This window comes from Anopheles nili, chromosome 3 (assembly GCF_943737925.1).
Source record: "Anopheles nili chromosome 3, idAnoNiliSN_F5_01, whole genome shotgun sequence".
NCBI classification, from domain to species: domain Eukaryota; kingdom Metazoa; phylum Arthropoda; class Insecta; order Diptera; family Culicidae; genus Anopheles; species Anopheles nili.
In genome coordinates, this window is record NC_071292.1 from 28,077,739 (window position 1) to 28,098,749 (window position 21,011).

Here is a 21,011-nt window from a genome sequence, read left to right on the forward strand (position 1 = left end):
TGACGTCCTTTTGCGGTGGTGCTGCTACTTGCTGACAGTTGTGGGTGGCTTTTGGGGTGGCCCCTTTGTTTTGTTGTTTCACCGCCCCGAACGGGGTGACCTGCTGGGAGACAATCGCCGTTGTCTTGAGCGGTCGCTTAACACCTGGAGCGCTGGCTGAGACACTGGGTAGTGAGCGAGAACCGAACGAAACCCGCTTCAGACGAAGTCCCCGGGAGAGTTGTGGCTCCAAACGGGGTGGGCACAAATCGTCCGTGAACTGTTTTCGCAAGCACGAGTTGGGTGGGTTGCGTGAACCCGTGAGCCAGGCCGTAGTGTTTGTGAATTTCCCAGTGCCGGTGGACTTCGGAATGGACAGGAATAAAGTGTGATTCGTTTGCGGCTCCATTTGATGGCTGTATTCATTGATCAGGCTAGCGCTGGAGTTCGAGCTCGGTTCAACATCAGCTGACATTTGCCACCCGTGAGTGATCATGCGCGATCGTGCCGTGTTTGGGAGTAAAATTGAATAAAAAAAACGGACGAAAACGTGACGATGGTGGTGTGTTTAAGGCATGCAAACTGAGCGCATCTGAAGCTGGTCTTTGATCAATAACCCAAAAAATTGGTTGAGATATTTGAAGGTTGAATAGCAGAGAGAAAGAAAGGGAGAGAGAGAGACAAGCGTGTCAGGATGCGGTCGAAGTCGGTCGCTCGACGATTTGCTCAAGGTAAGTGAAGAGTTTCTGTTCATTTTACACTACCTTTCAATGCACAACAGTTTTATCACACAACGAGTTTGTTGCGCTTCTCGAGGTGTTTGTTTGTTTGTTTCTTGCAATGTGTTTCAGACAAAAAATACCTTTTCGATACTTCTTATCGCACTCAGCTCGATCGTACGGCTTTCCATTGGACGTTCACATCCACCAGCGATAACACCGCACAGTTGCATTCGTTACGGATGCAAACCGGATGCGGGATAAATGCAAGTGCATTGGCAGTTTTGCTAACCGCTGTTTACAGTTTCACGTGTACTCATTTAATGCTTATTTGATGCGTAATACAAGTCGATTAATGTATGATCCCAACGTACAGTACAGCACTCTGCGGAGTTTCACCGTTTTCGTTGAACCGAAATCATTATCGACTTTGTCAAGCGTGTCGTGTTTTTCTTCACCATCGCTCTTTTCTTTTTCGCAACACGACACCCCCAACGCCACTCGAAACGCTCACCCGTTCTACCCCCAAAAAAAAAAAACGACCCCACGATATCTCAAATCTCCCGAAAAGCCAACGTCTTCCGCTCAACCGCTCGGGCCGTTCGCCCTCAGCGACGATATCATTATGCTGCCCAAATGACACTCGGTGTCGTTAAGGGGAAAAAGAACATCGCCGCTACACGAACACCGGATGCGGACAGTCGATTAGAGTGGCGAGTGAGTGTGGATGTGAGGGTGTCCTGCCGCATGTCCGCATGTGCCAAATGGCCAACCGCAGCGCTACGGGCAACGTTGGTGCCCTTGCGACTGTCATATCACTAACCAAAACCCAGCCACTGACTGGCTTCACTCGCCGAGAGACAGCAGGGCGACCCAGCAGGTGGGTCCGTCGTTTTACCGTCTCAGAAGACACCTAAACGTCGCCGGTCGACGACGCTGCGGCAACCGGACTGACCTAAACTGGCCAATGGTTGGACGATGGTAATGGATGTGACACAGAAACAAAAAGAAAAAAAAATCCAGGACATTCGCATGGCGGGCGAAATCGTTTAACCCGCCCGCGATCCCACGACGGAACGTCCCCGTGGAGTGATAAGACGCACGTGAACGAACGAAGCAATCGCCGCGCTAATGGAACAGACCCCGGCCGGGGAAAAAGAAACCCTCCGTAGCCGCTCGGAGGAGTCCGGAGGCGATCTCACATCGGCGATAAGAATTGACAAGTGAAATAAGTTAATATTCGCGGGACGGTGGAACGGCAAACGTCAACGGGGGTCGTCCGAAAGGGACAACCTTCCGAAGGGCATGACATGCAATCATATCACCCGTGGTGGTGGTGCACACTAACACCACCGTCCGGTTGGGTGGGAAGATAAAACGAAACAAAAAAAAAGGCAGAAAACCAACCATAAACCTGTCGGGAGAGTCAAGTTTTCGTGACCGGTGGTTGGCCTTTTTGTGTGTATGTGTGTGTGTGTGCCCTCCGGAAGCATCAGGGACACCGGTAAGGCCCGGTTCGGGCGGGTAAGGTCCACTTCCGGTGGGCGCAAGAGTCCACCCGGATCCGTGTGTGGATCGTCATCGAGTTATGGCTGGGGTCTGTCATATTTTTTTCCTCGCACCCTAGCGCCAGCGTAGCGTGTGTCCACCCGCCGGCACGTTGTATGCACACGTTGGATAAGGATCCTTTCCTTCTTCGCTCGGACAATCAACCCACGTTTTGCTGCTAGCGCTCCGCTTTAATGGATACGATAAATTTTTCTACGTAGTTATATCGTTTTACGAGCCAAGGCCTACTGCGTGGCTTTTTCCCGGCGTATGGAGATGAGGTTGTTAGGGGTTGTCTGCCCAAAAAGGGGGGGCGGCACGCGTTTATATGTATATGCGCGACTTCTTCAAAACGCCCCAAACTGTCCACCGGTCGAAGCGGTAATTATTACCCTGCATCGTTATCGACACCGTTTTGCGTCGTAGCCCCGGACGCCCTTTCGGATGGAGGCGCACGACGTCTTCGCATAAAGCAAGAAGGCGCCATCGTTAATATGGTTGCGCGGTGTCTGTGCGCGATGTCCTGAATTCGATTCACCGCTAGACCCTTTATTGCCGTTGTCGGCCCTCAGGGAGACCTCAGCCATAGCTCAGCGAGGTCAACCACACGCGCGCGGACAGTAGCGGGAATTTTTATGAGCCCATTCAAGCCCATTCCAATCGTGGTCGGTCACATCCGTCCCCGGTGTGACCCTGCGTCCTTTTCCCGTGTGCCGAGGGAAGTTACTGACGTCGGTTGGTATCCGGACACGTCCCGGGCGACGAATGGCAACCCTAGAAAAGGCGACGGGAGTTTTTCTCCCCGCTTTCTTATCGTATCACGCCCGCAGCTTGTCGCGAGGCAAAAGACAGCGGACCACCATTAATAAATCGGTGGCACAGTGCCGTATAACGACGTGCAGTTTGCTACCAGCAGCAGCGTTAGAAAACCCGCAATGGTTTTTGGTTTTTTTTTTTTTGGGGCGCTTGGGGTCTCTCTTCGTAAAGGACTTCTCGTTAGCCGCGGGGGACGATTCACCATCACGTGCACCTTCGGGCTGGGAGATAATGTGAAGGGCACGAAACACGGAAGGAAAAAGGACGTCACCTTTTGATGGGCACCCACTCCCCCTCTCCTCCACCCCTTGGTTAGGACCTCATGAGATACTGGCGTGGGTTTGTTTCGGGTGGGCGCCCTTCCGAAAAGTAAGCACTTTTTTATGGTAAACAGCCCCAGCCCGGGCGGACCAATAGGAGCCAATTTTCTTTTAATTTATCATTCGCTCAGGGTTCGGGTCCGGTTTCCGTGGGTCCGACTGTCCGGTTGCCGTGGGATTGCTTCCCCCCCTCCCCCCAAAAGGGGTCGGGACAACAACAGACATCATAAACGGGAAGTACCGCCCGAATGTGCGTCCATCGGAGCGGACGGCTCTTTGGTGTCATAAAATTTATGATTACATAAAACGATCGCGCTGTGAAGCGTGGCGACAGACTGTGGTGGGTGGGTGTGCCTGGCGGCAGGACATGAGCCTTATTTTTATGCCTTTTCTCGCCCCAGCTTTACCACTACCTTCGGCCACCGGTAGCCAAGTGCATGACGATGATGCCGGGTGTAAATATTGGTGGGTTTTTATGGTGATGGCTTCTGATCTGACCCCTCTGAGGGCTTCTAAAGGGGGTGTCCTGTCGACTCAACGTGTAGGGGGTGGAACACGAAATCAGAACACCTCTCCCCCCTCCTGGGTTGGAAACGTCCCCGACCGGACACACGACAGGCTAACGAATACACGAACATCACCACGGTTGGGTTTCTCTCTCTCGCTTCATTTTTTGGACATGACTCGAGTGTCCTTTTACTGCCTGGCCTGTGTTATGGCCGCTATCAAGGGTCCTTCCCCCCACCCCCCCCCCCCTCCCACCCGACGAAGGTTCCCGCACCCAACCCATCAATCTTGAGCAACGCCTGGGGGAGGGTTTTGCGATGGCGCACGGATTTCTTCGGCAGCACGCAAGCCTGCGCAAGTGGAGAAGGATCAAAGCACTTCGGGGATGGAATAGCACAGGGGGACGGTGAGGGGTGGAAGCGTGGGGATCGCGCCACTCCCCCCTTGTCAGGGGCGCGAGCATTAATTGGGAATAAGGGAGATGGCCGGGAGCAGATAAAAACTTTATTTATGGCTTTGATTACACGATATTGAAATGTAGCGAGTTTATGTGGTGTGCGTTGGTGTGCGTGGGTGGGTGTTTTGGTTTGAATTTCTAATGCCCTCTTGGGCCCCCTCGCATCTCCCTCCCAACCATTACCGGGCTGATTGGATGTGAAAATCAGAGGGCGGCTTTTCACTCACGCAGGAGGTCCTGTGCGTGTCCTGCGTTGGGACACGGGATCAACCTGTCACGGGGTGACAGTTGCTGGTGCCTAAAAACAAAAAAAAAAAACTCACGCGCATACGCTCGTGAGCCAACGATCGTTCGCGGGAATATTGGCAATAAATTCTTCCCCACGTCATGCGGAGGATATGCGCACGGATTCGCGCACGATACTGCGTCACGAGTTTTGGTCAGTCGGTGCGCCGCGGTCCGACTGGGGGGTGATTATTTTTGGGTCGATGTTTGTTTTGGCCCCCCCTTTCGATTGGTTCGTTTGTGCAAGCGTAGCACCTTGGCTGCATGCTGCCAAAACACGCGCTTGTCTCTGGCGTGTGGAGTTTGTTTAGCTGGGGTTTGAACGCAACACGAGCAGAAAAAAAGAAACCCTCACGGCTAGCCGTTGGATGGGATGTTCCTTTCGCTAAGTACATTTGAGAGTTCGCCGCGATCGGCTTCTGGGTGGTGTTTTAATTTTAGCTCTCCTGGTTTGTGCATTGGACAAGGCGATTCTGCGATGTGATTTCGGGAGACTGTTTGCTGAAGCCAGATGTGATTTCGGTACTGTCTTGACCAATTCCGCCATAATTGTTGGCTAATTTTAGAGCTCAATTACTAGTTTTTGTTGAGAGAATCGTGCTATATATTTGCTGTTCTTTTCTTCATAGTATAATGCGAATTATTAAATTTGTATGTTGCTCTTAATATTTAGAGCTTATTCGCAATATCCACGTACTTTTAATTTAATACTGCTGAAAAAAAATGTCAAGAATAATGCTTCTTCTCTGAAAGGTCCGTGAATGGGCAGAATAATCATCGAAAGTAGTGCATATAAACCTTTCACCAGCAACTGCTGCAATAATCGGTTAGCTACTGCAAATGTGTCTCTCTCTCTTTCTTTTTCTCTCTCTGGCTCTCTCTCTCTCTCTTTATGAGGACAATAAAGCATAACGATAAAGAAAGGATATTTTAATTTCACAACCGAAAGTAAACTTTCTCCCATCGTCGCGGCGGAAAGTCCGGATGCCCAGAGCGAAGGCAAAAGGGAAAATCTTTCGTTGCAGAACCAGAACCGGCCAGGCGTTTATTGCTTCTGGGATGGTTGTGGCCATATTTAAATGTTCCTTTGAAATTACCCGTCGAAGATTTTCCCCACGGTCGGGGGCAAAAATTTCACCATTTGGTTACTGTTTCGTGGAATTGTGCAGCGTTAGAGTGATGGTCATTGCACCGGAAGTGAAGGTGAGCGAGAGAGAGAGAGAGAGAGAGAGAGAGCATTTTCACTCGGAGCTTGAATTCTTTATCTTGCTCTTTTGCCATTTGTCGCTATATTGCAGCGCTCATTTCGTCTTTCCGCGCACCGTTTTCCTTTCATGCTGGCTTGGCGGAAAAATGCACAGCGTCCAGTTTGGGGCATGTAAAGTTTGGCCACCCTTCTTCGGAGCATGAGGCCACAGAGCGTACGTATGACGCCGATGGAATATTTAGTTACACCCGAGCGATTTCCATCCCAAGAACGCTGCACAATGGTTTAGGTTAACTCGCTTCTCTTCGGGTAGTTTTTGGTCGTTTCTTTTTATTTATTTTGGTACGGGTTTTCCCACCAAACTGTGTCGTTTAACTACGATGGGGGTTTTCACTGACTTCGAGGAAATATGCCGCTGAGTGATGCACTTTTCCAGCTTTTTGTTAAATGATGCTTTCTGTGCAGGGATTTTCCACCAGCTGGCTGGTGATGAATGGTGGCCTACATTCAATAAGCGCGTGTTCGTAAATCAAATGACACTAAGCTCACTGTCATAACCATTTAATTAAAGTGCAATAAAACTCGCTGAATTCCATTACCACGGACCACGATCGTGAAAATGGCCATTTTCCCCGTTTGTAAAACAAAGAGCCTCGGTATTGGAAGATTTTCCCCTCCATCATGCGGGTCACAAACCCCCCCCCGGGGGGGCTAATGAGCCACGGGAGGGAGTTTTGTGGTGCGAGCGAAAGAAAGAAAAATGGCCGCTTGCATGTCATCATCATTATCATGCATGCACGAACGAATGCATCTTGTTCGTGGAAAATCCACCCCAGGGAGACACGCAGCCACGTTCCACTGCTGCTGCCGGTGATTCGCCGTGGAAAATTACTTATGGAAATCATATTTTCCCATACGCTTACGGGGCGGGAAAACCCCAAGGAGCCACGAAATGCACCAACTGCACGGTTATGGTGCATTATGGCAGGACAGGCCGGAAAAATCGATGGACATGCTGTGGCCACAACGACGGCGGTTCGGACGGGTTCCGATGGGCGTTGCTGTTTGCGCACGACAAGACACGACACACACTTCCTGGTGAGCTTTGAGCTTGGGTTCTATTGGGCTTTTTCCTTCGTTTTGCATATATTTCATAGCCGCATGCAAGCCGCAAGCGAGTCGTTTCGGTCATCAAAGGCGAAACGAACACGATATGATACTTGCGCCTGCTGGCTCTCCGGTCCGGCCGGTATGGCCCCGTTTCTACAATCATGTTGAACAATGTCCATGCACGGACCGGGCTGGAAGCGAAGGTTTTCGTGCGTTGTCGTTCGTGGTTGAAACAGCAAATAGAAGAAAAAGTGCTCCTTGCCTTATCCTTGCTCGAAGCTTGGTCATCCTTCGTGAGCCCGTCATTACCTCGCGGGTCATTTGCAGTGCCCGGAAAAAGGGGTTTCGGTTCCTTCGAGGTCCTAAGCACCCAGGACCCACCATCTTATCTGCGTGGTTGGAAAGTATTGCACCATAACGGAAGCCGGTCGCTCTCTCTCTCTCTCTCTCTCTCTCCTTCCGTCGTTTCTGACTCTCGCTTCCACTTCCGTTACTCTTATTATCATCGTCACGCTTTCCGTTCCTTGGTTGACTCCTGGAGCCCCAAGGATAGGGCCATCCAAAGGAAGCGCAACGTGTCGTGCCCAACCATCGTGGCGTGTCACGCTTAAGTATTCAATTCTCGATCACCTCGTCCTCGTTCACTCAACCGTCGCATCATTATCATCATTAAAATCATCATCATCATCGTCGCCGGCGTCGTCGTCGTCGTTATTATTATCAGCATTCACATTATCATTAAGAGCATGATGGCGTCTTCTGCTGCATTGCCTGCGAGGTTGTGCATTAGATTAGTTTTTCGAAAGTCCTCCCGACGCCCGGGGCTTATGGTAGTGCTGTTTGTTCATTAAAATTCGAAAAAAATCATAATCATTAAAATAAATGGTTTAAGCGTTGTCGGAGGTTTAATGCACTTTTGCCGAGCGGTTGGGAAAGGCGTATGGCGTGTGTGTGTGTGCGTGCTCAGGGGAGTCATTTGAGATTGCGTGAAAATGGCGTTCATCAGCTCCACTTGCCATCGAGGCGGTGCATAAAACAGTAGGAAGCACGATGTCGAGAATGTCCTCAAGTGAGTGAAAAAGGGTAAGCAAAGTGCGGACAAAGAGAGCGATTTTCCACCGGCGCATGGAAGAGGACGGTAGATTGAGAAAAAAAGCCCTCAAGACTCGGAACCCGTTTGATTGTGAAATTTATGAAATTTATTTATAATTTCGCATCATCTGGACGATAATTACATGCAGTTTTTTTTTCAGAAGCAAAAAAAGAGGCTATGAAAAATAATCTCAATATTCCGAGTTGATTATGTTTGATAAAAAAGCTAAAGAGATGTTTTCAACGAAAAAATAATTATACCAAAAAGGGTTAAAGGATTTGTGATGCCCTTTAAATAAATAAACTACCTGTGAACGTTAACATTCTTTTGTTTCAAATGAAACAATTATTGTTTCGTCAAATGAATCAAAATGATTATTGAAGAAATACAAGCAATTGTGATTTGTATAACACTTTGTCCTTTTCGGCGAATAATGTTATGCTGGCGAAACAGACTCGGATGCTGGTTTGCAAAATACAATATTGCAAGTTTCTTGTTCCCCATCTTCAGCTGAATGTAAATCACCAATTATTCCGCTCAAACTATTGCATTATTTGTTCGTTCTCGCACATGTGTAGTTGTTCGAGAGCGTGTCGCTTGTAAAGGAATTTTGTTTACCGCATCGCAACGGCGCATATTCAACGATCAACGGCAAAGCAGTGGCATTGTGATGGTCTGGAAACATCTCAAACCATACCGAATGCAAGGAACGCATGCAAATCTTTCAAGAAACAAATATAAAATGGCAGCCGTTTGGCAGCAGCGCGCTCCCTTTATCAGTGGCTAGTTTCGGGAGGCATTCCGTGATTCCTTGTTCGATTGATTTGATTGCCCAAGAAGTGCCACTACAAGCGGCAACTGGAAGGCCTTATTTTCCGTACCCCTTTTTTCATCCAAAGACCGGACTTTTATTTGCTCAAGTGGTGTGTGGCTGTTGAAAACTGTGTGCTGGGCAATTTTTTCGGGCACCAGGGGACGTTCGTTGCAGAGGATAGCACACTTGAGCGTCTTGGGCATTTTTTTGTTGTTGTTCGTTTTACTTTCCTTCAAATTCCCATCACATTTGGATATTCCACGGTAGCAGGCCAAAGTCAACATACGCCGCAAAAGCCATTCACGTGAGAATTCCTCGTACAAGAAGCGATCGCGAGACCGTGTGTGGGGAATTCCCATTCAAGACAAGCAGCTGAATAATGCTTATTATGGCTGCTGTTGGCGTGGAATGGTCGACCGAATGGCTACCCTTTGATGGTTCAATGCATCCGCTAATCGCCCGAAGAAGGGCCGCAACCGAGTGGGTCCGTCTTGATACGCGAACGGGAAATGCAGCACAATCAACGCGCGGGAACGTTGTGAATGCAACGGGCAAAAGTTTGGTTCCGTAAAGTGCACGCCTCTTTGGCGCTAATCTTTTAATTAAATTCATAAATAAATTTCATCCTGCCACCGATGAACAAAGGAAAAAAGGAAACGCAAGAAACAAAAAACAAAGCCCGCTCGACCAAATGCCCATCGTTGCACCGAACGAGGGCTGGTAATTGTTTGAACGTACTTCCGGAAAAAATATGGCCCAAACTTTCCGATAGTAGATTTTTGTGTGTGCGAGTTTTTTTTTCGCACATCTCCAAAATAGCCGGCAAAGTTTCACCCGACATAGCAGGCGAGTGCTCTTCGGCATCGAACGGTGTGCAGGAATCGGAGAGGAAAAAAAAAAGAAACGAACGATCGAAAGAAATCGAGGAAAATGGCCAAAAACTCCCGATGAAATATTGATCCCAAGCGAAACGTCGGGCGCAAGTGCGCATCGTCGCGATGAAAACGGAAAGAAAATGGGAAGAGATATTTTGCCGGATTTATTTCGGCCCCGTCCGTAACGAGAGTTTTCCCTTCGCCTGGGATGATATCGCCAGAATGGTTCGCTTTGTTTTAGGGAGTTTTAATTTTTATTTTTTGTAATTGCGCAGCCGACGAGGAAGAAGCGAAGCAAAAGCGCTCGTTTGTGAAAGGCAGAAGTTATTGACGAAACGAAGAAGAAACAGCTGTCGAAGAGCGCGCGCGCGTGTGTGTGTGCGGATGGAAAATTTTACAATTCGTTCCGCAGTGCCGGCTGGAAAAACTTTCGTCCAAACACGAAAGTGGAATGAGGACTGTGTGTGTGACTGCGCTGGTACAATTAATTTCGTCGTCTTCCTGCGTCTGCTGGAAGAAGTCGAAAAAAAATCCGTCCCACCTCGACGGGGGTGGGCAATAATTATCAATTTTAATTATCAAAAGATTTTCACACACATAATTTCTCCCGCTCGCTGTTGCACTTCACCCTACCCACACCGTGGAAAACGGCACCCACCCTTAAAGCGGAATGGGTTCTTGCAAGAAATCGTTTCCTTCTCCGGCCCGGTTACCCCATAAAGATATGACAAGCGAAGGAAGGAAACGTTTTCTGTCGCCTACTACGGGACGAGCGTTGGTGAACGTTCGCTTTTCCGCGGGCGATAGAGAAGCTCGTTTTCTCGCTCCATCACACGGTGCTGACGCGCGAATTAATGTGAAGCCTCCGGTAGCTGAGGAGGATGACTTCTTGGGTCCGTTTTACCGGGTTCGTGGAAGCAGTTTACAGCAGCTGCTACATGCCCGGGGCCGACAACAGCGAGCTGGGCTGCCAGCGGTACCGATGAGGTTTCCTTCGGCGACTAATTAGTGAGCGCTAAGAATGATGCCGCACGCGTGCGAACGAACGATTCCGCATCGAACCGGGATGGTTGACGGAAAATCCGGGGACCGTTTGTCTATTTGGTTGCGGATGCCGTCGTTGGCTTCGGACGTGACTGGAATCGTGCCGCGCGGGAAGTTCTCAGCGCGCTGGGGGAAAGCGTGTGGGATTTCCATCGTTTGGGTTTATTTTGCGTGCCGGTAGGAAAGTTCTCGAGCAGCAAACAGCAACACAAAGACCCGGGCAAGGAGACATTTGCGAGCAAATTAATTTGTTTATTATTATTCATAAATTTTATGTGCGATTTTCGCGCTCTCACCCTCCCACGACTCCTGGGGACTCGGGTTGTTGGGTGAAATGATCTTTGCTACCGCGTGCCGGAAAAGCTAAGTGGGGGCTCCCATTTTTCATCTCTACACCCGAAGATCCCGTTGTAAGGCGTCTGCTTTGATTTTCGAACCCGCGCACCCCGAGAAGGCGTTCCCTTTTTTGTCGCTTCAAGACGGGGCGCGTTTTATTCTGACGGTTATTGTTATTAGAAGGCATAATTCATCCGGCAGCACGGAGTTTCACCGTGTGATTTGACGCCTGGCAGGACGGCCAATGCTAGCTTCTGATGGGTGTTCTTTGCCGAGGCAGAATCGATTCCTTTTTGATCCTAGCAGGCGATGATGGGGACTGCGAGTTTGCGCTACTAATTGTTCCGAATGAAACGCAGGTAACGGAGTCTTTGGAGAGCTTCTCACGCTGGAGCGAATCATATATATGGGTTTTGTTGTAGTTTTTTTATCGGTAAAGAAATCTTTGAAATTCATCCCGTGAAGGTAAGCAATCAGTTCTTATTTGATGGTGATATTCTTAGTGGCACTCTGGCAAATGACATTTCTGTAATTTCATGGCATTCTTGGTTTCCAAACACGCATAAGTTCAAGATCAAGAATGAAGTTTTTCGATGTTCTCAAGATCCAGTGTGTGGGTGTGAGTTGGGTTGGATAAGAGATGGTTTAAACATATAAAATTGATAATATTATAAAGCAAATTTTCGTCAAAAGTATTGCAGTATGATATGGAAAATTATTCAATGTCTTCAAAAACCAAATCTTCAAAGTATTCATAATGGTATCTTCACCATCGCGATGCAAAATTAAAATAAATTAGCGTACTTGTCGGAATAGTGTTAGATTATAATTGTTTACCCCATCAAACAGTATTTTCCCTCCCCTAGCCAAATCATTTACTCAATCGTTGCATGGTAAGGATGGTAAATAACGACGTCCAAAGCGTGCACCCTCAACGCAATTTAAGGACACGAGCGCTTCCAATGGTGAAGTAAATTCCCACTAATTTCCTCGCACCTTTACTCTCACCACCAAAGCAAGGCGCGATAGCTATCTATCGCTATCGCGATGTGCTACCAGCGCAAGGACCCCGGAGCGAGGTGCAGTTGATGATACTTCACTTCCGGTGACAATTGGTGCCAATGTGCGGGAGGGTTTCGGGTGGCATAATTGGTGTCTTTTGTAACGGTTTCGGTTGTTTTGTCTTTCCTTTCAATTTCCCGACCATCTTGCAGGGCACGCTTACCTCAATTAGGGGAAGACTTTCCTCCGTGCGGGTGGGTTGGCAGTAATTGAAATTGCGCCTGTCACCGGGCCACTGGGCTATTACACGAGGTCGTGTGTCATCCTTCCGGTGTGTTTTTTTTGCCTGTTGTTTGTTCCGATTATCAGTAATGAAAGGAGGGTCCTTTTCGTTCTGCCCGGCCGAGAGGGTGCCGATACACAGTACGCGTTCGGAATTATGTCGCGCGTAAGGACAGCTTTATTGTTGGTTTACGTCAAACGCGACTGTTGATGGTAATTTATCCTTTTTTTTATATTTCCGCGAGTTCATGGCCGCTCGACCGAATTTTTGCAGGGTACTATCGGTAGGAGAGCAATTTGAACATCAACGCTATGGTATTTTTTGGGTTTTTTTGTTCCACGGTCGCGAAATTGAGCTTATCCATGCGATTCATTCCAGCTACTGTCCATGACAATCGTGACAGTCACCGTTTGTTCGGTTTGGGGAAAGCAAACCACCACGATACACACACACGATTCGTTTCATTTTGCAAATTTAAATTTATGCGCACCGATAAATTTTCATCTTCCCGACGATCGTACCGCGACGGTGGCGACACCAGCTCAATACCGAATGGCGGTTGGTTTCGTGGAAAGGACACCATAACGTGCCATAAAGGACATTCCTACGTTTACCGCGCGGCTTAAAATGATTTGCGGCTTTAAAGCTGCCTCTGATTCCATTCGATAAATTATACCCGCGTGTGTCGCGTGGCCGGTGGTTATTGCCTCTTGCTAGCGTTCCAAATTCCATTATGAACCATCGTGCCAAATAATGGCGCAGGTCCTCATGGTCCTGCAAACCCGCGAGCAGGGAATAAATGTAACGAGATTAACATATTGTTACACACCCACACCCACGCGGCACGCACGCACCGCAATCGAATCCAATCCGCGCGTTTACGTGGGCCCCGGAAATCGGCGCACCGGATTCAAAAAACCCTGCACTATCCTCTGGCGGGTTTTTCGCGAGGCTCCCGTGGTGTCAGTCGGAAAAACGGACAGGTACGGTTGCACACTGCGCTGGTTTAGGGCGAGCATCGATTATTCCCGGTACCCACCCGGTCGACCGGTATTTGTAATGCTTCCGGTCGGTGCCCGATTGTGCGAGATGACAGCCCAATTTCCTGCGCTACTGCACCTGAACTGCAGAGATCCGTTGCGGGGTTGTTCGGATTTTGCGTACACACCTTCCGGCGCAAATGGGTTTTTCGCGCGTGCGAACCACACCAGAATCTGTGTGCAGGTGTAGCGTGTGCGTGTGTGTGTGCGGTGGTGGGGTTGACAGGACCGAAAAGCATCGCCTCCATATCTCGGTATCTTCGGCATGCCGAATCGAGTGAGTTGGCATCCAAACTGGTGCAGATTGCATGCGTGCAGCGTGGGTGCGTGCGTGCGCACTGTCAGAAGTTGCTTCTTCAGGGTGTGTCGCGGAAGTTGTGCGAAATTGGACAGAAACCCTTCGCACCGACGAGGTGCCGGACTCACCGTACGCACTGAATCCGTGACGTCGGTTCGTTTCCTAGCGTCCGCAAGCGAGAACCGATTTCCGGGGGCGCGTCCCACAAACGCAGCAAAACGGATTCGTACCGGGGGGCTGGCACCGTTGTCAGCTGACTTCCGGGCGTTGGTGTATTAACTATCTAGGAAATTGCACAACCCGTGCGATGTCGACACCGTTCGGGCGTAAGTGGCCGGCTGCGTAATTCGCGTAGCGTATTAAACGTACGCACGTCCCAAAAACTGCCTCGATTTTGGTGGGGCGGGCAGTTGTGTCATTTCATTTGCGAGTGAATGATAATTTGTTTCCAACTGGCCGGGGGAAAGTTGTGCGATACTGTCACGTTTAATAAAAAACAACTTCATTTGGGTGGCAATTGCTAAGGGCTGAGAAGGAGAAACGAAAACGAGACTCGCTTAGACATGCAGTTGATTGAAGTCATGAAATAGGCTTGGAATTATTTATGTCTATTTTAGCTATAATTAACTCCTAGCCTACAGGGAATGATATAAATCTTTTCAACCAAGTATAGCGTCAGCCTATCTATCACCACATGGCTCACACAATTATGCTTCTAAAAGAATGAAACTGATCGTAGCAAGCCAAGTGGTCAACGTGACTAACACGTTACTCAACACATGATAAGGGTCTGCTGGTGTAAGAGCTCTGGTTGCCCTGTTTTTCGTGCACCCCAAAAAGCAGCATGATCTGCTTGGAAGAAGCCAGAAGATAGCGCTAGAGGCAGATACAACATTTTGGCCTACTACGTCTGGATCGTGATTCGACCAGATGCAGAAGAACGCAATCAAAGGCCATAGAATGAAGTGTCAAGTGCCACGACTGCAATGACGGACGAGGTTTTTTCTGGGGCTTGCTTGCTGATAGATAGTTTTTTTTCCGTGCCCTAGAAATCATGCCTGCGGATATCAGACAGCGTTTGGTAAGTTTATGAAACTCCCCCCCGTTATAGCTCTACTTTTCGGCGGACGGTTTTGCATACGGCCAATGATTGACAGAAGAGACTCTGATTTGAAGTCTCTGTCGTGAATATTTTTTGTTTTAAAAACAAACCAGCCGTCAAGGGATTGCTTCGCTTAGCTATTCAGAATGCCCGCGTGATATCTTAATTTCGTGTTTGAGTAAGTGCTGCTTTTATCATTTTTTTCATGCTTCTTTTCGCTTTCTTTCCATCTTCGTTGATCCAGCCCACTCCCAGACAGTGACCATATGGCAACGGAACGTATTGTTTTCTCGCTTTTTTTTTGTTAGTGGAAGGGTAAAACCCAAACGCCAAAACCGGTGCAAGGAAGGTTCGCTTAAGATAATATCCGGAAGGAAGCAACACGTTTCATTGTCCACTTCCCGCAACGCTGGCGTCCCATCGTCCTGTTGATAATTTATGAACACTGCCGTTCAACAAACCCCTGGCTGCGTGTTCCGTTGGGGTGGAATGCCTTCCACTGGTGGCGTTTACAGGAAGAGATAGCAAAAAAAAAAAGAAAATAAAATACACAGACCGCATTGCGCCCCTTTTGGCTGAAGATGTACCGTTTCGATCCACCAGGTGCAATTGGCGTTTGGCACGAAACGAAAGGGCAGGAAACGAGACGCAATCCAACGCCAGGAGCGTCGACACGTGGCCAAAGGATCCGTCCTCGCCCCAGGGTGGTGTGATGTTTTATTCGGCATTTTTCAATTACAGGAAACACGTGCGCCGCTCGCGTATCCTTGAGCCGTATCCTTAAGCGATCGTGAAGATGGCCAACCCATCCCGGCGGCTCGGGTGTTGTAAACACATGTTTAGTCCCGGGCGGTTCGCAATTGGGAAGATACCGAAGGGTTTGGCTTTGCAATGCCGGTTATGGCAAGTATCCTTCTTTACGGGCTGGTTTTCTGAATTCGTTTCCGGTGATTTCGAAACGGATGCAAACACTCTGAATAGGGCTATCTTCGGGACAACGACACAGCTGACACTTTTGAGGTCTCCCCCTGAGGGCTTATCCGGGAGCAGATATCTGCGATTTTTTTCTGTGTGTTTTAAATTGGTCCCAAAAATCTGTCAAAAGACGTCAGTCAAAAAAAAAAAGCCATCCATCTACACAGCCCCCAGGGACGGGTGCGATAAGATAGAGCCGACAAAGGCAGCATCTGTTTATCACAAAGTACAAAGCTAGCGATAGTGTCCCGGGTGATATGCGAAATCCTTCGGTCGTAAAAAAAAGGAGTCACGAAACTTTCCGTGGTGTTGTGGAGCCTTCGTGGAACCCCCGTTTTCGGTCAAATTTGTACTCACCGTGTCGTTATATTTCAAGCCACCGGTTACATACGTGCAGGTCCTGGCTAGAGGGTCACTTTACCTGGTCGCATGCCTTTTTGCGCTTGACTCCATTTACAATTCGCCCACTAATTAGCAATTCTAATGGGGAAGGATCGTTTGAAGTTTTTCTGCCCGCTTTCGCTCGCTCGATTGGGCTGAAATATATTCATGACACGCTTGCGTGGGGTCTCATTCTTTCTCACTCGCGGTCGGTTCCGTGGTGCTGGCAAAAGAAGTGTAAAAGTGTATGATAAGCGAATTATGATTTCATAAATTCCAAATTCCTACCTCTCGATGCTCGCTGCTGTTCAAATGGAAACCAGTCGGGGGTGGTTTGAATAGTGGGCAGCAGCGAGATTGCCACGGCCGAGGTGTTGTGGTTGTTTATGTTAGACATGATCTTGGCGACGAGCAGAATAAATAGTATTTACACAAAATAAGCATTTCTTTTCAATGAATCACACGCGCAAGATCAATAAGTACGATTCAATAGCTCGACATAATAAATTTTGAGCACTCTTGAGACATAAACAAATGTATAGAAAATTCATTGCATAAAAATAAAAATAACAACACAAATTTTGTCCTTTTTTAAGCAACACGCCTAATGGAAACCGTACTCAATGAACCCGTTTAGCGTGTTCCTCCCCCTTCGACAATTATCGACCTCCAGGTGCCTTAGCGTATAAATTTAATTAACCTCTACACCCACCGGCAACTGTTTCCGGCCTTTGCGGCCCCGAGCCGCGTTGGCCCTTTTTTTTTGTTCGTTCTTATTTTTACACTCCCCTTCGGCCGATGAAAGGGAAAGTGGAAAACTTTCCGTGGCTTGCGGTCAAACGTGCGATGTGTGTGGTTTCGCCGTCACGACCGTCGAAGGTGGGAAAAAGAGTAAGGCAAGCAAAAAAAAGAAACAAAACACAGGGACACGGTTACACTGGGCGCACATTTTTGGCCGCAAGGATGGAAGAAAATAGCGTGGAAAAAAAATTGGCACGCGGCTCGGCTCCATACTCTCCGGAATCGGCAAGACAATATCGGGGGGAAAGTATTAAAAAAACAAAATCACCACGTCCTTCATGGGCGAATTGTTGTGGCTCCTGCAAAGCCTGTGCCTGAGCTGTCACTGAGATGTCAAACCGCCGTCCGCCTTATTCCCGATATGGTGGCACTTTATTTTGGGGAACATTTTTGGGCGAAAACTTTCCCTTCGCTTTTGTGGAAATTGAGGTAACTTCCTCACTCAGGGTGATGTGTGAGCGCTTATTTCAGTGCTGTTTTCGCGTGGCACGCCGCGGTGTCCCTCATATTCTCGTTGAAAGCAGTTAGTGAAGTGGCAAAAATAAACATAAAACCAGTGAAATCGAAAGCCAATCGGCGTCAACGAAATTGCCTTTCAGTTGTGATACGTGTGTGCATGTTTTCGAGAAGGGCAGTTTTCCTATCCACCTTTTGGGTAAAATAAACCTTCCCAAAAATTTACATTTCTCACCGGTGATGCTGAAGGTCGCCTGTAACGTATTGAGAAGAAATTTATTTGCTTAACACTTTACGTTCCCAAAGCCATACGTCAGGTGTGATTATTACAAAATTCACATTTCTGATTGCGCGCGCCCATCGATGTTTCTGGCGAATGTCCTAGAATAACCTCACAAAAGTGGGAAAGAAAAGTAAGCAAAATGATCCTTGCTTTCCTGCGCCAAAAATGCACTGCCTGTAGGTTGGTTAACAGCAGTTCAAAAATAGTAAACGGAAACGCCTCCCCAATTTAGCTGTCTTTCAAGAGTCGCCCCCCGATCGCGGCTGTTTCCTGAACCTTGGGTTCTTGAGCGCATGGAAGGCAGATTCAATACGACATGTTGCGTAAAATAATGTTCCACAACTCTGCGTTGTGCTGTCTTTTTTCCCCTCATTGTTTGAAGTAGTAGTGGGGATGGAATGTAGATATGCAAAACGCACTCAGCTACGTTGCTAAAGTTGTAAATTTGGCGTGTAAAAGTTCACGCGTGTTATTTTTGGCAACCCAATTTACAACCGACTCACGATACATTGTAGCTCATTGCGTTTGATTTCGATGACGAGTGTATTGAAGTTGCAGTGTAGGTGCCTTGGGAATGGCCACGTTGCGTTCGTGAAAACAACACACGGAGCGCGTTATCAAGCTAAACGGTTAATTATGGCTACTTTGATCATCTGTAGCCACTGCTCCGTTTCGTTCGTTTGATGTTTTGCGCACATCACCCCAGTACAGGACGCTTGTTTTGACAGTTTATCGGACAGTTTATCACACACGCTTGCCGAACGGTACGGTTGCGGTAATTATGGGCTTAAAAATTATTCTTATCTTCGGCTATTAATTTCAAATCCTCCTTCTATCAATGTCAATATTTGGCCGCGACACGATGACTTGGTTGTATCTTCCACGCACCGCGCTCGACACGTTATCGCGTTGGCTCGGAATAGAAAATCCAAAATACCTCCAATCAAGCGCTCGAAAAAACCCAACGTGTCGTCATCTGCGCCGGGGTGAAGCAGAAGATAATGCTAATCCCTTTTCCGGCCCGTCCCTGCTGGCTGGACATGTGATAGCGATTGATTAAGGCGTTTCATCGCAGCTCGTACTTGTGCCTCGTTTAACTTTGCTACCATAGCGCCCAACCAAGCTTAGCAAAAGTTACACCGTTCCGTTTCGAATTGCTCTGTTGAATCCCCGACGAGAGCTGGATTAAGTCATTTGTCACCATAAATATGCCACTACGCCCAACCGTCTGTGGCAGCGTGGATCCGTAACCACATGGTCGGTGCAATCTCCCGAGTGCCCCGGTGTTAGGCAATCGCAGTTGCGCTGAAGGTAGTGAAGATTAAAATCGCCCTTTGCTCGGATGAGATTGAGAGCTTCATGTTCTGATTGATTCGCTATCAGATCATGTTGGAATCGAGGCAAAAACAGGGATTAATCTAGCTACCCTGGAGTGTGGTAGTTCGTCGACTCGATGACGTCCTAAACTGCGTTGTAATGAAGCAAACTATAGATTAAATTGACTGACGTTTGAGTATTGAATAACACACAATCGAACCAGCATGATAAAAAGCCCTTTTCTAAGCCTTTTAGAGTAGTAGAGGCTCGCAGTTTTCGCTCTGTCTCTTTCAAGCTTCCATCTGTTTATGCTGAATTTGTTGATAAACCCTATCGGCTGGCGTATTAAACCGAGCCACCAGCGAGAGATAGGATTACGTTTCGGAGCGCGTGATTTGAAATGTGCGCGTAATTTTGTCCCCCCCCCCCCCCCGGGTCCACATAATCGACCCAAAACCCGGTAGCCATTGCAAGAAGCCCCGACAACCGAAAACGCAACCAATCAATTAACGAGCAATTAAAGTGTCACTGCTGCAGGTTCGGTGCGTCGCTATCGCTTATCATAATCCCATCATCGCCCTCGGTCCAGTTGATCTACCTTATCGGGTTGGGCTTGGTCCGAAACGTGTCCCGAAAAGCCTCGAACGAAGCAGGAGGTGTTATCTTCCCAGGCGATATAGTTGGGACGGTTTGTGATCGATCGTTCATCGATCAGAAGCGCTGATATTTGGGAGGGCTAATGAAGGGACGATTCGGGCGATTTGTTGTTTCGCGTAATGAGCACACTTTATCGAGCGATGAGTTGGAGTTAATTTAAGCTTCCGTTCGCTTACCTCAGCCAGCAATCTGTGTCATCCGGGTCCAACCTTTGGGACAAGTTTGTTGAGCAGAAGAAACACCCTAATCAAAATTTTTGTACTGGTGGATTTTTTTTTTCGACCGATTTTTTCGGGGCATTCCAACAGTTCTATAACGCACAAGTTTCAGCTCACAGGAAGCTACACAACGGGCCGGTCTTAATGAAAGCATTTGTATTCGAGTTTTACCCAAGAACAAAATTCTCCCGATAGTGTGGCCGATCTTTATCAGCTGCTCCGATCAGTGGTTGAGTTCAGTACGCGCAAGTACGCGTACGTCCGAGGCGCGAGAAATGACAATTTGCTGGTGGGAATGGAGCCAGCAGGGTGGACGAGTACCTTTCAACATAACAATTTGCGTTCCTAATTTAATTTGGGAGCTACTTCACTCGTAGCCGTAATTATTCAATTGCGCCACCCCCGCCTGGTTCAAGGAACGGACTGGATTCCTTTGTTTAAAAGCCTCCAAAAAAAAAGGCCTTCCTTGGAGTAAGTACACGCACACGGCACGGCTGGCAATAAGCTGAGCGCGAGTATTTTGATTAATACGCCGGTGCTATTGACCAAAGGCGTTCAATATTTTTGGCTGATGAATTTCCGTTGAAATGATGATTTAATGCATGGCACCAGTACGCGGGCGAGCAATTTAAACGCAAATGCACACCGGTTTTGGTGGGCACGGGTGTGCAAAATTATGATAATGGCCACGCAACTTCGGATTCCTGCATTTATCAGCAGCACTGCATCAGTGAAGTATGCCGACGGGGATATAATTCGGGTAGGGGTTATTGCTCCTTATACGTCTAAGAAACGAAGAAAAATGCCAAACCTCAGCACGTTTTTTTTCTACCAACCTGGAAGGTTTCGTTGAGGAAAGTTAAGGTTTATCTACGAGCAAAATAGTCTACTCGAGGTTGCGAACGCGATCGCTTTGATGCGTGATTTAGTCACATTGGCCACCATTGGGGGAGAGAGTTTTTGAAATTAATAAAACAATCAACCAAGAGTCAAACATTTATATTGAACGTGTAAACATCCTGGCGCGGTTCTGTGCCCGATTGGAAAAGTTTCTCCCATTTCCCGGGACACTCGTGCGCACGCATCGG

General features: G+C 48.1%; 1 protein-coding gene across 1 annotated transcript in view; it reads left to right on the plus strand.

The window, feature by feature from the left end:
• The first annotated feature begins 673 nt into the window (after nt 1–673).
• The window catches only part of LOC128723620 (transcription factor hamlet-like), a 94,577-nt gene continuing 74,239 nt past the window's right edge, over nt 674–21,011 (plus strand). Inside the window, exon 1 of the mRNA XM_053817377.1 lies at nt 674–710. Coding sequence (XP_053673352.1) covers nt 674–710 — 37 coding nt within the window. The remainder of the gene's footprint in view (nt 711–21,011) is intronic.